Below are 17,539 nucleotides of genomic sequence, written 5' to 3' on the forward strand. Positions count from 1 at the left end.
AGAGAGAGAGAGAGAGAGAGAGAGAGAGAGAGAGAGAGAGAGAGAGAGAGAGAGAGAGAGAGAATGAGAGAAAAAGAGAGAGAATTCATGTGAATGCAGTTGTAAAAATATATATGAGCCGAAGGGCAACTTTGATCTTCATTTCTTTGGCACCTTCTATCATATTTATTGAGACAGTTGTCTCTGTGGTCTGGAACTTGCCACACAGATAGCCTGAATGGCCAGGGAGCTCCAGGGATCCACCTGGCTCTATCTCCTAAATCTTGGGACTAAAATCACATGTCTGAGTTAGCGCTCTCTCTTTTTTTTATTGGAACTTCATTTATTTATATTTCAAATGGTATCCCCTGTCTTGGTTTTCCCTCAGGAAAACCCCTATCCCATCCTCCCTCCCCCTGTTTCTGTAAGGGCGCACATCCACCCACTCCCACGTCTCTGCCCTGGCATTCCCCTACACTGGGGCATAGAGCCTTCACAGGACCAAGGGCTCTCTTCCCATTGACATATGACAGGGTCATCCTCTGTTACAAATGTGGCTGGAGCCACGGGTCCCTCCATGTGTAGTCTTTGGTTGGTGGTTTAGTTCCTGGGAGCCCTGGGGGATCTGGTTGGTTGATATTGTTGTTCTTCCTATGGGTTGCAAACCCCTTCAGCCCCTTTGGTTCTTTCTCTAACTCCTCCATTGGGAACCCCATGCTCAGTCCAGTGATTGGCCTTGAGGTCTCCACCTAAATTCTCTCTCTAACCCAGTTCCTTGGCGTCTCTAAGCCTGAATCCTGCCATCAATGAAAGAGTGGACTTGTTACCTAACAAAACCCATTTCCTAGACTGCTTTCAAAGTTAAATGAGATTGTTCAAATCAAATGAGGACCTTGATTAAAATCAAAGTCTTTAAAAAATAATATAGTGTTTTTCTTTAAAAAATATTTATTTACTTTATGTGTATTTATATGTGCCCAAGTGTGTGCAAGCAGGAGCCCATAGAGGTCACTGGAGGCTCTAGATCCCTGGAACTGGAGTTACAGATGGTTGTTAGCCACCATGTAGATATTGGGAATTGAATCAAGGTCCTTTGTAAGGGCAACAGGTGCTCTTAACCACGGAGCCATCTTTCAGCCCCTACACATTGCTATTTTTAGAAGATAGATGATAACATAGTCCAGGTAGGGACAAATGTCTAATTTATTTTGAAGCTTCCTATAATTCTAACTTGCTGATAAATTTGGTACTTCCAGCTTTATTATAAGGTTCTGGAAGGAAACTATAAATTTTCTGAACTTAAATATTTTTGTCCTAAGAGTCTTCAGTGTTCTCAAGCCCATTATTCTGAGTCCCTGACTAGAATCTTCCCACCATTGCCTCCTGTCCCTGAGATGATGGACCATCCACACCACTAACTTAATTAACTTGCTTACAAGAGAGTAATTGATCTTCACATTTTCTACTCCTTTTGGGGGACATGCTGTGCATTGGTGGGTACATACAGAATGTCGTGTATTATTTTAAAATTTAAGAAAATGTCTTGGCAAACTTTAGAATGCCCACACGTATTCTGGCTTAGTTTTTTCCCTTATTGAAGGCACCCATTTTCTGATAGCTTAGTATCGATGTGTTCTTGTGACTCATTTCAGCAATGAGCTATCACCTATTGCTACACATGGGACAACTTGATGCTTTTTGCTAAAACACAAAAGACCATTAACATATGTGCAATAATATTTTTATCATTTTACAAATAACCCTAATATTCTATTTAAACATATATTTTCTTTTATTTCCCCAACACTTGGATATTATTTGGCCAGGACTAATTCTTACTATTATTTCGAGGTGATGAGGTAAACGAAGCATTGAGAACATGAGTAAAGTGATCTTCTCAGAATGGTTCAGGCGGTAAATGGATGAGAAAGAATAGCACCCAGGTCTTGGATCCACAGCCTACGAATGTCCCGTTTTTAATGCTTTTTATATTTTGTCTCCCAGTGTCTTTTTAAGGAGATTTTTTTTTGCATCACTTGCTCTTCCTCTAAGAATCTCCTGACTTTTTGTACATGTGTCTGATGGTCAGAATTTTAGCACTCAAAGTGTGGGCGCATTTATCATAATTCAGATTTATATCCTTTCAGATATGGGATAGGGTCTGGTATTAGGGTGCTCATTAAAAAAATGTTGATTTTTGTCAGTGACTAGTGACATCAATGCATAATTTAAGGTTCTATAAATTGAAAGCTAACTTTCAATTAGCTTTCAATTAGGAGGCGTGACTCATCCTCTCATTGTTTTCAACTTTCTTATTTCTGATCACACTGACTTCCCTGTAGAATACACGTGGTTCACTGTGTTCCAAAGCTTAAGGAGCAGAAAAAGGTTATGCTCGCCTCTTCTTGAGAGGTTTCAAGGGAATAATTGCTAAGCTGTGAAAAACATTTTAACCAAGTGATCTAATTATGTAGGAAACAAGTTACATCGAAGACAACTCCAATCAAAATGGTGCTGTATCTCTGATATTCTCACTCAAAGAGGAAGTTGGTGCCCTAGCCAAGGTCCTGCGCTTATTTGAGGTAAGTGTGTAACATATTTTGATCACATTCAGCCTTCCTCTGATTTCTGCTTGATCTATTTCTTCTTCTCTACCCTTAACATCCAACTTTGTTGATTTGCCAGGACCACACCCACCCCCCCAAAAAAAACCTCCCCTCCTCTACCAGCAATTATATGACAATAGTGCCTCAGCTAAGAGTGGCACTTCTGGTCTACCTCCACTTTCTATAGTGTAGTTTTGTCTGGCTTGAGCTTGCACAGGTCTTCTGCCTGCTATCACAACTGTTTTGAGTTCATATGCATAATTGCACTGCTAGGTCTGGAAAATACTGTTTTGCTTTAGTCATCGATCCTTTGGCTCTTACAGTTGTCCCAGTTCTTCTGCAATGACCCTGGCAACTTCCAAGGAGGGGTGTGATACGTATGACTCATTTAAGGTTGAGCATGTTAGTCCCCTTTTCTCAAAAACTTGACCAGCTGTGGGCTTCTATTAACCACCATCTACCACAAACAGAAGTTTATCTGATAATAGTTGAGAGATACACTGATCTGTAGGCATTGTAGTGATAAGTTATTAGGTATTGGTTTAATATTATGTCAATTTAGCTGAATAAAAGTAAGTAGGTTATCCCCTCAAAGCCTATGACTTGCAGACATACCTTCACAAACACATCCAGATGTTTGTTTTCTAGGCCATTGTGAACAAAGACAGGGAAGCATTGTAAGAATTTGTAGAAAGACAGCAAACCAGTACCCAACATCAAAATAAATGGTGAGAAGCTTGAAGCAATCCCACTAAAATCAGGAACTAGACAAGGCTGTCCACTCTCCCCATACCTATTCAACATTGTACTTGAAGTCCTAGCCAGAGCAATTCGACAACAAAAGGAGATCAAGGGGATACAAATTGGAAAAGATGAAGTCAAAATATCACTCTTTGCAGATGATATGATAGTATATATAAGTGACCCTAAAAATTCCACCAGAGAACTCCTAAGCCTGATAAACAGCTTCGGTGAAGTAGCTGGATATAAAATTAACTCAAACAAATCAATGGCCTTTCTCTACACAAAGAATAAACAGGCTGAGAAAGAAATTAGGGAAACAACACCCTTCTCAATAGTCACAAATAATATAAAATATCTTGGCGTGACTCTAACTAAGGAAGTGAAAGATCTGTATAATAAAAACTTCAAGTCTCTGAAGAAAGAAATTCTAGAAGATCTCAGAAGATGGAAAGATCTCCCATGCTCATGGATTGGCAGGATCAACATTGTAAAAATGGCTATCTTGCCAAAAGCAATCTACAGATTCAATGCAATCCCCATCAAAATTCCAAATCAATTCTTCAACGAATTAGAAAGTTCAATCTGCAAATTCATCTGGAATAACAAAAAACCTAGGATAGCAAAAACTCTTCTCAAGGATAAAAGAACCTCTGGTGGAATCACCATGCCGGACCTAAAGCTCTACTACAGAGCAATTGTGATAAAAACTGCATGGTACTGGTATAGTGACAGACAAATAGACCAATGGAATAGAATTGAAGACCCAGAAATGAACCCACACACCTATGGTCACTTGATCTTCGACAAGGGAGCTAAAAACATCCAGTGGAAGAAAGACAGCATTTTCAACAAATGGTGCTGGCACAACTTGTTGTTAACATGTAGAAGAATGCGAATCGATCCATTCCTATCTCCTTGTACTAAGGTCAAGTCTAAGTGGATCAAGGAACTTCACATAAAACCAGAGACACTGAAACTTATAGAGGAGAAAGTGGGGAAAAGCCTTGAAGATATGGGCACAGGGGAAAAATTCCTGAATAGAACAGTAATGGCTTGTGCTGTAAGATCGAGAATTGACAAGTGGGACCTCATGAAACTACAAAGCTTCTGCAAGGCTAAAGACACCATCAATAAGACAAAAAAACCACCAACAGATTGGGAAAGGATCTTCACCTATCCTAAATCAGATAAGGGACTAATATTCAATATATATAAAGAACTCAAGAAGGTGGACTCCAGAAAGTCAAATAACCCCATTAAAAAATGGGGCTCAGAACTGAACAAAGAATTCTCACCTGAGGAATACCGAATGGCAGAGAAACACCTGAAAAAATGTTCAACATCCTTAATCATCAGGGAAATGCAAATCAAAACAACCCTGAGATTCCACCTCACACCAGTCAGAATGGCTAAGATCAAAAATTCAGGTGACAGCAGATGCTGGCGAGGATGTGGAGAAAGAGGAACACTCCTCCATTGTTGGTGGGATTGCAAGCTTGTACAACCACTCTGGAAATCAGTCTGGCGGTTCCTCAGAAAATTGGACATAGTACTACCGGAGGATCCAGCAATACCTCTCCTGGGCATATATCCAGAAGATGTCTCAACCGGTAAAAAGGACACATGCTCCACTATGTTCATAGCAGCCCTTTTTATAATAGCCAGAAGCTGGAAAGAACCCAGATGTCCCTCAACAGAGGAATGGATACAGAAATTATGGTACATTTACACAATGGAGTACTACTCAGCTATTAAAAAGAATGAATTTATGAAATTCCTAGCCAAATGGATGGACCTGGAGGGCATCATCTTGAGTGAAGTAACACAATCACAAAAGAACTCACACAATATGTATTCACTGATAAGTGGATATTAGCCCAAAACTTAGGATACCCAAGATATAAGATACAATTTGCTAAACGCATGAAACTCAAGAAGAATGAAGACCAAAGGGTGGACACTGTGCACCTTCTTAGAATTGGGAACAAAACACCCAGGGAAGGAGTTACAGAGACAAAGTTCGTAGCTGTGATGAAAGGATGGACCATCTAAAGACTGCCGTATCCAGGGATCCATCCCATAATCAGCTTCTAAACGCTGACACCATTGCATACACTAGCAAGATTTTGCTGAAAGGACCCAAATATAGCTGTCTCTTGTGAGACGATGCCGGGGCCTAGCAAACACAGGAGTGGATGTTCACAGTCAGCTATTGGATGTATCACAGGGCTCCCAATGGAGAAGCTAGAGAAAGTACCCAAGGAGCTAAAGGGATCTGCAACCCTATTGTTGGAACAACATGATGTACTAACCAGAACCCCGGAGCTCTTGTCTCTAGCTGCATATGTATCGAAAGATGGCCTAGTCGGCCATCAATGGAAAGAGAGGCCCATTGGACTTGCAAACTTTATATGCCCCAATATAGGGGAATGCCAGGGCCAAAAAAATGGGAATGGGTGGGTAGGGAAGTGGGGGGCGCTATGGGGGACTTTTGGGATAGCATTGGAAATGTAATTGAGGAAAATATGTAATAAAAATATTAAAAATCAAAAAACAAAACAAAACAAAACAAAACAAAACAAAAAAAACAAAAAAAGAAAATATTTTCACTATCAGTACTTCCAAAGCCCCATATTGTACATGTTTAATGTATACAATAAAATTTCCAGGTATTATCCAACTACTAAAAAAAAAAAAAAAAAGAGAGAATCCAATCAAGTTGATAATGAAGATCAGCCATCAATATATGACATTAGATGCAATTAACACAATATCAATAACAATGGCTTCGTACTATGTATAAAATCCAGAGTGTTTCACCTGGCAGGCAAGCGCTGTAATGCTGAGAGACACCTTCAGCCCTATGGCTCCATTTCGGATATCGAAACCTGCTCTAGAAAAGGGAGTGTATTTAGAACTTAAAACCCAGTTTTCTAAAGTGGTGATGATAGTTGTGGGTAAATGAATGCCTAATAGCAAGTAGAAGGTAGTGGCGAGGGAAAAAAAAAAAGGTGTTTTCTGAGGGACAAACTGCTCCTGAAAAGGATGATCTTGTAAAATACTCCAGTGCACTTGCTTAGCCTTTGTATCAGGGAATCACATATTCTTGAGCAGTTGCCTCTTGGGACTGAGTTAGTTAATGGATTAAATAATAATAATAAATGAAGAAACTGTTGACAATATAATAAACAAACCACAAGCAGAACTGGATGAAGTGCACCTAAGGGGTGTGTGTGTGTGTGTGTGTGTGTGTGCATGTTTGTGCATGTTTGTGTGTGTATGTGTGTGTGTACATGCATATATGAACTCTCCATGAATTCTTTGATACATTATCCAGATCTCAATTCCTTGAGGATCTCACTGTACCCATCCTGCAGAGGAAGTTATGGTGCTCAGCATGCTGATTGGTTGGTGGAAGACTGTTATTAGTGTATATTGATTTTCCCCCCAAACACCCTCAGCAGCTATCATGGAAACTCCCCATCCTGGTACAGCTTTTATACCCTTATTAACAGCCTGATAAAATTCATAGTACTATAACTCCAAGTGATCAAGTTAATCAAGAAAGCAAATTCTTCTACACATGGCACCACACATATATGCCAGGCATAAATCAGGCTCTTGATTTGATATCCATGAAACTCAGAGGTGGAAGCCATTCTTTTACTGTATGGAGGAGGGAGCTGTGGCTCCAAGAAATGTTGAACAATTCTCTGAAGATAAGTCAGGGAATGTGCAGGCAGAAGTGGGTTTAAAACCCTGAACCCCAGGCTTCCAAGTCCATGATCTGTCTGTAACACTCACCCTTCTGCCAAACAAAGGGAGCTTGGCAGAGGAAGGAAGAGGGGAAGGTGCTGAGGTCACTGTGCATCTGTGTGTTTCTATCGTTTATTACACCATCATGTTCTGACAAAGTTTCTGGACATAAAAAGTGAAACTTAAAAGAGTAAATAACAGAGCTAATGAAAAAAATCTCAACTGTACAATAAGGCAATATGGTCTTTAAAAAAACATTCTAGCAAATTCTATATTGTTAAAAAAGCATTCTGACAATCCATTCTACATCTGGATTTTGGAGAGTCATAGTGCACACACAGACACTTGAATGACCAGGAAGCCTGCAGTGGGAAGACCCACTCAATGTGGCCACACTTTATATTTCTTAAACACATTTGACCATGGTACCTTCTTAACATCTAGGTTTCAGTATTGTGGTGGCTTAAGTTTTGAGCTCTAAACTATCAGCAACAGCATGTGTGGTGTGAAAGACTTTTCCTGGAGAGACATAAGGCACATAGACAATGCAGACCACTCAGCACATAACAGACCAAAGTAAAGACTGCAACAAAGGAATTTTGTTGGGGTCACTATATCAAGTATGGGTGAGGTGTTAGTTACGGGAGCAGGAAAGCAGGAATGATTTAAAAAAAAAAGCAGTCAAGCCATTGCATAACCAAGCAAAAACCATCCTGGGCAAATCATATGAGTGACAGCTCTCAAAACTTACAATCCTGGAGCTCCCTGCAAAACTTGGTGGTGATTCACTGGTCCAGGATACTAGGCTCTTTGCAACCAAGTAGGTCAGAGCACTCTCCTAGCACAGTGGATGCTATAAACCTGAGGGGGACCTTTTAGAATCTTCTGAGTTTTCACTTTCCAGGTCATGTGACTCTTTGTTTCCCTCTAGAGTTTCCAGAGCCTCCTGTTCCCTCCTAGATAGAATCTTTCAGTTTGGAAAAACTGCCATTCAGCAATTTGTGGCACTGAGGAATAGAACCAAAGTAAAGAGTTTATTGTTTAGAACCAAACTCAGTTGATCCACTTGTTATCGGGATGGGCTAAAGGGAGCTTTTAACTTCTTGGCTTAGTTTCCCCAGTTTCAAGGGGAAGGTAGTGGTAAACCTTCACCAATAGGGTTTCCACAAAAATCAAACCAGATCATTTGTGAAAACTAATTATAACAGCAACTGTCATAGAGTAAGTTCTCAATTAACAATTTTTTTTTTCAAAAATTGTTGCTGTGTACTGTAGCCTAAAGAACTCTTAAATTCTTGGATATAGGAAAACCAGTCGAAGACTGAGGTTCATTTGGTTGGAAAGGAAAAGACTCTATATGGGAATACTCACCTGTTTGAGGTTGTCCATGGAAGGAGACTTCTAGATATTTGTTAGTGTCAAGACCTCAATGAGTAGAAATAAGGGGAGGCCGGGCATGGTGGCGCACGCCTTTAATCCCAGCACTCGGGAGGCAGAGGCAGGCAGATTTCTGGGTTCGAGGCCAGCCTGGTCTACAAAGTGAGTTCCAGGACAGCCAGGGCTACACAGAGAAACCCTGTCTCGAAAAACCAAAAAAAAAAAAAAAAAGAAATAAGGGGAATATACTTCACATCATTTACAAGTGATTCTTTAAAATGGAGGACAATGGGAGGCGCTCATCTCAAGTATCCCTTCTGTTAAGTTAAACCCCCAAAGAACAACATCAGAGTAAAAACTGTGCTCTAAATACACTTTTAGGTTTTGTTTTATTTTTTTTTCCAGAAGGTAAAAATCTATATTCTTAATATTGGTCTGAGAGAGAAAAGTATTTCATGTGGGGTTAATCACCTATCTACTGAGACTTTTCTTATTAAATAGCCTTATAATGACTCTAGGCTTAATGAGCAGCCCCAACCCTCAATACATATAGCATGGCAGTCATACAACTGGATAATTAGCCAACTCTTACTAAATACTCAGAGGACTAAGGAGAGACTCACAGTGATGTGCAGTCTCTAGACTAGAATGCTAAGGGTCAGACTAGATCACCTTGTCCTCTGGCCTGATGAAAGTGGACACTTTCTTGACTTGGCTCCTAGTAGAACATACTAAAGCATGCAGGCTTCTCAGAGAAAGAAAGGCCTGTAGTATGTGTGTAGGCCCCTCTTGGATTAGTCGGGATTATGTACCTTCCATTCAACTTCAAAGCCACCACCTCATAAAGGAACCATTTTTTTTTCTCTTTGGCCTTGTAGACTTCAGCTGGTAACTACATCAGAATGCATACCAATGTAGCCCATATTTATTTGGTTTTTTGTTTCATTTCTCCAGTAATTTATTTTTTATTAGCTTTGCATCCTGATCACAGCCTCCTTTCCCCTCTCTTCTCAATCCCACTCTTACAAATCCCTTCCCCCCAATAGCCCTGCCCCTTCTCCTCAGAGATAGGGAGCCCCCCCTTGGGTACCATCCTATCCGGGACATAAAGTCTCAGCGGGACTCTGCACATCCTCTCTCACTGAGGCCCAACCAGGCAGTCCAGGTTGGGAGAAGGGGATTCAATGGCTGGGAATAAGCAAAGAAAAATATCCACACAAACCTGAGTTGTGCGAGGCCATCTCGGTCATTCTCCAGCGGCCTCATCTAGACTGTTTAATTGGTGGCATCGAAGAGCTTCAGGACAAGCAAGTTGCCAACATCTGGAGAGGCTCAGCTGGATATTGCTTCTGAATTTATACTCCACTTTCGTGGATATGATTAATCTTTTAGAAACAATTGAAAGGAAACTGTCTACATTTATTATGCAGATTTCCTGTGCCCTACTCTCGTCCAGGGAACACACTCCTGCCACCCCTCCACTGTTGGATGTAGATTCTGTTGTTAGGTTCTATAGACGATGGAGTCACTGAAGTGAGCTAGTCATCCCTCCTTGGTGGCTATAGCACTTAGACTCCTGGCTACCAGGCAATACGAATGGAGTTATCATTGTTAACTTGTGTTATGAAAGCTGTTGTTACTTGCTTTATAGGATTTTATTGGATGATTGTGCTATGATCCATTTAACCATTTCCCAGATGAGAGTGTTTAGTTAGATTACAAAATTTGGTTGAAAGACTTTGTGAATTTTTTTTTCCTGAGTTAGATTTCCAGTATTATAACAAATGAAGTCATTCTGTATAAACTGTTGTTTTGTGGTTATTCCCAAAGCAAGGAGCTGGTACTGCTTCCCCTTCTTCTCTTCTCCCCCCTCTTCCTCCTCTTCTTCTTCCTCCTCCTCTTCCTCCTCTTTCTCCCTCATCTCTTCCTCCTCCTTTTCCTCTTATTCTCCCCTCCTCCTTCCCCATCTTCTCTTCCTTTCTCTTCTCCTTTTGTTTTTTATTGGGATGGTGTCTCATTAGATAGCTTTAGCTGTCCTGGGGCTCATGTAGAGCAGGTTGGCTTCATACAGGGGCCTCCTGCCTCTACCTCCCTAGTATGCTACCTACCACTTCTGGAGTACAAAGAGCTTCTTGGAGAAAGAGGCTACTTCCAGGGATGTCTTATGGGTGGGTGGTCAAGTTGCCCTAAAGTGTGGTTTGCCTTCTGGCATTTCTTCTACCATGTGCACACACATGTTCTCTCTTCTGTCTTTGTACCTTCTCAAATGGTTAGACAAATACATGAGCTCACCTTGGTTCTTGGCTTTACTGGATCCCTTTCTCTGATTTTTGCCACATACATAAATTTTCTTGCCATTATTTATTAATTTTTATCATGCAGTATATTTTGATCACGTTTCCCCATCCCCTCATGACTCACAGACCCTCCCCACTTTGCTCTATACAGTACAGACCTTGATTGCCTCTTAAATTTTAACAGAAGTAAATAGGGGAGGGGATGTGACCCCAGGGAGGGTTCACAAATTCTTTCTTCCTAAGCCAAGAATCATGACTTTGCTTTTCACTTTGTTTAGGAAATGGCCTCTGTTTGCTCATAGTAGCTTTTGAGTTTTGGCTGTCTCTCTGGTCCTCCCTCTGCAGGATTTCTCTGTTCTGCTTGGGGTTTTGATGTTTCCCACACCAGGTCAGGGTTCTCTCTGTCTGCAGATCAGGATATAGCTCTCAGCTGCTGTTACAGCATATGCTCCCAAACCTCTGAAACCATAAGCGAGCTTCTAATTTAAATGCCTTCTTTTATAAGAGTTGCATTGGTCATGATGCCTCTTCATAGTAATAGAACAGTGACTAAGACCCACAATCATACACATATGCACAGAATCATTTAAGGGAAGCTGTAACCAGTGGTAACATCCTGGTGCCTTAGGGGACACAAAGAAGACTCGGCAGAAAGAGAGCATGTGTCAGGTTCATTATTCTGTTCCTTGTACCCAGAGATTCTGATGCTTTTGTGTTTGATGTCATATTAATGATAATGAAAAAAGTCAACATTTTAAGAGAGCTTACTGTATCCCTGGAAGAAAAGGCAGTATTTTCAAAAGAAAAATGACTTTTCTGTGAATCGTGTGCTTTCTTCCTCTGTTCTTCACAACAGAGCTTTTTCATCTATGATTTTATTGTTTCTCTTCCTTAATTTCCTCAAAGACCAAAGAGAAGGGCCCATAAATGACCTTCATAGGTGGTATTTGAGAGGAGGAGCTATCACCATTGTGGTGACATATGTTCTCCTCAGCATTGCATCGTTTATAACTGGACTTACATTGCTTCAACCACAAAAAGGGTGAATTTTATTTTAAGTTTTGGATCTATTCAAGTTCCTGCACCTGCAGTACAAGTTTTGTCCATTTGAATATTGGTATATTTTTAGTTATGAATTCATGATGTGTCCTGGCTTTCTACTTAGTGAACACTAACATAGCTGTACTGGTGGAATCAGTCATAGTGAAAAGCATATGTTTTTTGAAGTATTTTTAAAATTTGGGAGCCCATGTAAGTGATTCTATAGGCAGGTGTTTGTGTGTGTGTCTTAGTCACTGTTATTTGGCATGAAGAGACACCATGACTAAAGCAGCTCTTATGAAAGAAAGCATTTAGTTAGAAGCTTGCATAAGGTTTCAGAGGTTTGGTCTAATATCATCATGGCAGGGAACATGGCAGCATACGCTGGATCAGTAGCTGACAGCTACATCATGAAATGAAGGCCCAGAGGGAGAACCTGGGCCTGGTGTGGGCTTTTGAAACATCAAAGCCCACATCCTGTGACATATCTCTTCCAACAAAACCACATCTACTCCAACAAAGCCTCACCTCCGAATCCTTCTAATCCTTTCAAACAGTTCCATTCCCTGAAGACTAAACATTCAAATATATGAGTCTGTGCAACTGTTCTTATGCAAACCACTCAGTGTGTTAAGAGCCACGTGAGCTAAATGATCACCATCTAAAAACAAGTTGAGGAGAAGCTGTAGTAAGTAGGCCATGCTTTGGTGTTTTTATGACATTTATAAAGCAGGTCACAGCTTTTTAGGTGAATGTGGACATAGGGGTTTTGATTTGTCAGGCAAGCTTCTCTGCTTGGGAAATTGTATAATGATTACAAGGTTATTTCTTTATGCTGGAGTTCAGTGTGTTTTGTTAGGCTTCACAAAGTCCAACATTTGTTTTTTAGTCCATTTCTTCTTCTGAACCAATTTAAAGTGCCAGTATTTTGAAGAATTGTCAATATTAAAAATAGATCAATAACCAAGACACTTTTCGTTTCTCCAAAAGGCAATCCAGGAGTAAGTGAGACATTTGAGCTCTGCCTTTTTCAAATAAGTGCTGCTGTAGGGAATGAACTTGGGAAAATAAGACCTCTGGTCTTGTGATTGCTCATGCTCTGGTGATCCTTCACCTGACCCTTAAGAAGTCAAAAGAAACCAGAGAAACCCACAGAACTTGGCTTAGGAGCTCTCTAGACACAGAGGAAGGGATATCTAGGACTCAGGCAGCAAAACAGAACAAGGTTCCTTTATCTGAGAACGCACTGCAAGGAGCATCCCCCCAAACTAGTTGTTCTCATTTCCTGTTTCCCCACATCCTTTAAGACTGCTTAAAAATTGTTTGTGTGAAGATATTTAAAAATAGACAAGGATAGTATTATCATAAAAAAATAATACACAATAGAATTAATATCAATCTATACACAAGTATTACTGATCAGAAAAAAAGTAGCTTTATTATGAAAAAAGTCATGAATCACAAAAGAGAAAAAATGGCTAATAATGACAGGAAAAGATGTTATTATTATCAGCAATTGAGTAAAAGTTTCAATAATGAATTATTAACTATTTTTATATATCGGGTTAAGAAAATAAACAACATTGGGAATCCTGATAGTTGGAACTGGTAAAGAATATAGGTTCTCTCATGGAGGGTAGAACAGATGATGTTGCCCCTTTGAGAGCAGTGGGGTAAGATACAGAAACTTTAAGGGGTGAATACTTTCTGGCTCACCATGGAGGCCCCAAGGCATTTAATTTGGGAAATCATTTGGGTAATCAGGGACAAGCATGCAGACAATGCCAGTCATTGCTTCTAGTGGCAAAGCATATGAGGAAAGTCACTTGCCAGTCACTAAAACACTGGTTGTAGAAATCAAGGCACGTCTAGATAGTGTACTCTAGCAAGTGCTGAGAAATTGTATAATGGGTCCGCTGGCAGATTGAATCTGCAGGTAAAGGCATTTTCTGCCAAGTCTGATGACTTGTTTTTATCTCTGAGATCCACAGCTATGGTAGATGTGGCTAATGACAAATAAGAAGTATTTGTTCATCTCTCTAGCTTTGCTATAGTTTTTTTTTATTATTCAAAGAAGAAACTCTATGGAGATTTTTGTGTATGTGCTTGCCCCTTAGGAATTCTGATTTCTCACTCAGCTGCACAGTGTTTCAAAACAGATGATGAAATAGGACCTACTGATCCCTTTCCCATTTTGTTATCTACAAATTCCTCTCATAGTCCTTATAGTTTTAACCTTTGAGCTCATGACATGAAATATCAGCCTGTGACTCCTGACACTGTCACACTTGCCACCATAGTTAGACCCACCATCATATGGGATTTCAGAAGCAACTTTGCGGCAGAACTTAGTGGTTCTGTCAGGTCTACAAGGGTTATTCTCAACACAGATTGATCATGCTAATACCGTGAGATCCGGTTTTCTGTCTGCTTAAAACTTCATAAAGACCCCTAAAAATTTCAGAATCAAGGCCAGACTCATTCAAATAATTTGTCTAGCTGTCCTTCATCTTTTGTGGCTATTCCAACGTATCAGACTTCTTTTATTACTTCTTCTAGGACAATCCCATCCACCATCCCCATGGGGTCATCCTGTCTGTTAACTCCTTTAGAATGTGCATATGGTTTGTTTTTTCAAGAAAACCTCATGTGCAGATCCTCTTAAATACTAGACTGTATCCTAATGCTACCCCAGGGCAGTTCATCCATTTCGTCTGTCCTGCCTTGTATTTATTTTTATCTCCTGACATTATAAAATAATATTTAAGTTAATTGCCTTTTATGGCTGCTGTCTTTATTACCTCAACTTGAATGTAAACTTTAGAAAGAAAAAAACATCTAGGTCTGTGTTGTGATTGGCATTTAGTGACTACTAAATATGTATTTATATAAGTTATATATGTATATGCATATGTACATGCATTTTCATATATAATACAGATAATATATCTTATATAGTTATATAACATATGATGATATTAATAGTAGTTCTACAAATTATGTTGCACCCATCAGAGTGTATGTATGTATTAACTTGTCCAAGACCCTGGAAGAGCTCATGGTGCAGGTATTAATGAGACCACCCATGTGTAGATGGGGAAACTGAGGCTATGCAGAAGCCTGAAAATAAAATAGCTAGCATTTCATAGATGATACAATTTAGAGATGATGAATGCAGAGCTTGTGCCCTGGGGATTATATTCAAGCAAAACAATGTTGTATCTATATGATTTATTGAGTTTCTGTGGCATTTCATTGGGTGGAAGGGAGGCTTTCCCATTCCATACCTTCACAACTATTGTCTTAGACATTTGATCCAAACCCAAGCCTTACACAGGCGACTGTAGGTTGTTACTAGATTTCCGTGTGATTAGGCTTGGATGCACTTGACTCATTCTTCCTATCTCTTGTCAGTTGGCGCTTGGTTTTGCAGAAGGTAAAACAGAGGCTAAATATTTAAGGGCTTCCTTATTCTCATGTAATACAAAATGTTTTTAAACCCTGCTCTTCAACTCTAGTTGTTTTGGCTCTGTATATTTGGACTGTGGTAATACTGAACACCAGACTCTCACACCTATAATTTTCTCTTTCAGGAGAATGATATCAACCTGACCCACATTGAATCCAGACCTTCTCGTTTAAACAAAGATGAGTATGAGTTTTTCACCTATCTGGATAAGCGTAGCAAGCCTGTCCTGGGCAGCATCATCAAGAGCCTGAGGAACGACATTGGTGCCACTGTCCATGAGCTTTCCCGAGACAAGGAAAAGAACACAGGTGAGAGTCTGAAGAATCTCGTGACCTAAACATTACCACACTGTCTTCATTTAAGAATAGCATACATAACAACGTGGGCATAATGGAGAGAAACTAAGCTAAGGACCTAGACAAAGCCTAGCATAACAGGTACATAGTTATCTCTTTCCCTCTACCTCAGTGTAGCTGTTTCTTACACTCACTGAATATGTTTAAAAGACAAGATATTGTGTAGCCCAGAGTGATCTCAAGCTCATTAAGTAACCAAGGTTGCTCTTGAACTTCTGATCGTTCTGCTGGTGGTAAGATGAAGTACCATGACAAAAAGCAATGTAGGGGAGAAAAGATTTATTTCAGCTTATGGTTGCAGGTTACTGTCCATCATTGTGGAGGAAGTTAAGGTGATAGAAACATGAAGCAATTATTTACAAAGAATTCAGTCAAGAACAGAGGGAAAATAAGTGCATGCAAGCCTAGTGATTAGCTTACTTTTCTCTACTCTTATACAAGCCAGGATCCAAACCTAAGGGATGGTGCCGCTCACTTTTAGGATGTTTTTTTCCACATCAGTTAATATGACCAGAACAATCTCTCCCCCAAAGACATGACCAGGGGCCAACCTGATCTAGACAATTCCTCAGTGAGACTCTTTCCCAGTGTGAGTGAAGTTGATAATTAACCATCACATTCAGTGTGGTTTCTAGATGAATGCAAAGTAAAAACAATATGCTTTGTTATCTCTACCCCAACAAAAGAGCGCTCTCCAAATTCTTAGAACACGCTAAGCCTGCCTGGATCAGAGATCACTTAGTTTGTTCATCCTGGTATTTTCATTGTCATCTTCCATCCATTTATCTTGCTCTTCCACTGGATCACTTGTCTCTTTTACTCACATCTATATCTGCAGAATATAGCACAATATGTGGCATATAGTAACCATTGAGGAGTGAACAACTACTATAGGCATTGTAAACAAAACAAGTGTTTCACCATCCACTTACTGTAAGACTTATAGGTATAACAGGCTTGGAGCTGGATGAGTTTGGGTTCAAATCGTTCCTTTAGTTTCTGACTTTGAAATCCCTTCTTTGTTTTTCCCTGGAGCTTTTGTTATAAGATCATAGCATTGTGTCTAGCATATTGTAGGGATTGGCTCAATGGCAATATGGGGTTGCTATACTTAGGTGTAACCTATGAAGAATATGAACAAGCAAGATGCTTGATGGCTTTTTATTTTAGGATGAAAGGTATATTCATATAAACTATTTTGAATAGAATTCATTCTTAATTTTAGAGAAAAGTGAAAAAAATGTACAGAGAATTTTTCTGTATTGTACTTCCCTTGTTACCAATCTGCATTCATACAGCACATTTAAAAAATAATTGGGGGGCCCTGTGATCCATCCAATAGCTGACTGTGAGCATCCACTTTTGTGTTTGCTAGGCCCCGGCATAGCCTCACAAGAGACAGCTATATCAGGATCCTTTCAGCAAAATCTTGCTAGTGTATGCAATGGTGTCAGCATTTGGAGGGGTCTGCAACACTATAGGTGGAACAACAATATGAACTAACCAGTACCCCGGAGCTCGTGTCTCTAGCTGCATATGTATCAGAAGATGGCCTAGCCGGCCATCAGTGGAAAGAGAGGCCCATTGGTTGTGCAAACTTTATATGCCTCAGTACAGGGGAACGCCAGGGCCAAGAAGTGGGAGTGGGTGGGTAGGGGAGTGGGAGGGTATGGGGGATTTTTGGGATAGCATTGGAAATGTCAATGAAGAAAATACCTAATAAATAAAAAAAATAATTGATGGGCCAGTAGTGCTTGATTTATTACTAGGAAGTAAAGTCCAATGGTCACATTCAAAACCTGCTTTGTGTTGTTGACTTTTATTGGTTTTAACCAATGTATGGTGGCTCTGTGTCTGCCACCACCATGGCATACAGCTTAGTGCCAGCGTCTTAAAATTGCCTGTAGTCCACCC

At 40.0% G+C, this 17,539-nt stretch overlaps 1 protein-coding gene across 1 annotated transcript in view; it reads left to right on the plus strand.

Annotated features, from left to right (window-relative positions):
- Pah (phenylalanine hydroxylase) overlaps positions 1-17,539 on the plus strand; it is a 66,092-nt gene that overhangs the window by 3,976 nt on the left and 44,577 nt on the right. Inside the window, exons 2-3 of the mRNA XM_021174230.2 lie at positions 2,454-2,561; positions 15,394-15,577. Coding sequence (XP_021029889.1) covers positions 2,454-2,561; positions 15,394-15,577 — 292 coding nt within the window. The remainder of the gene's footprint in view (positions 1-2,453; positions 2,562-15,393; positions 15,578-17,539) is intronic.

This window comes from Mus caroli, chromosome 10 (genome assembly GCF_900094665.2).
Source record: "Mus caroli chromosome 10, CAROLI_EIJ_v1.1, whole genome shotgun sequence".
Classification (NCBI taxonomy): Eukaryota; Metazoa; Chordata; class Mammalia; order Rodentia; family Muridae; genus Mus; species Mus caroli.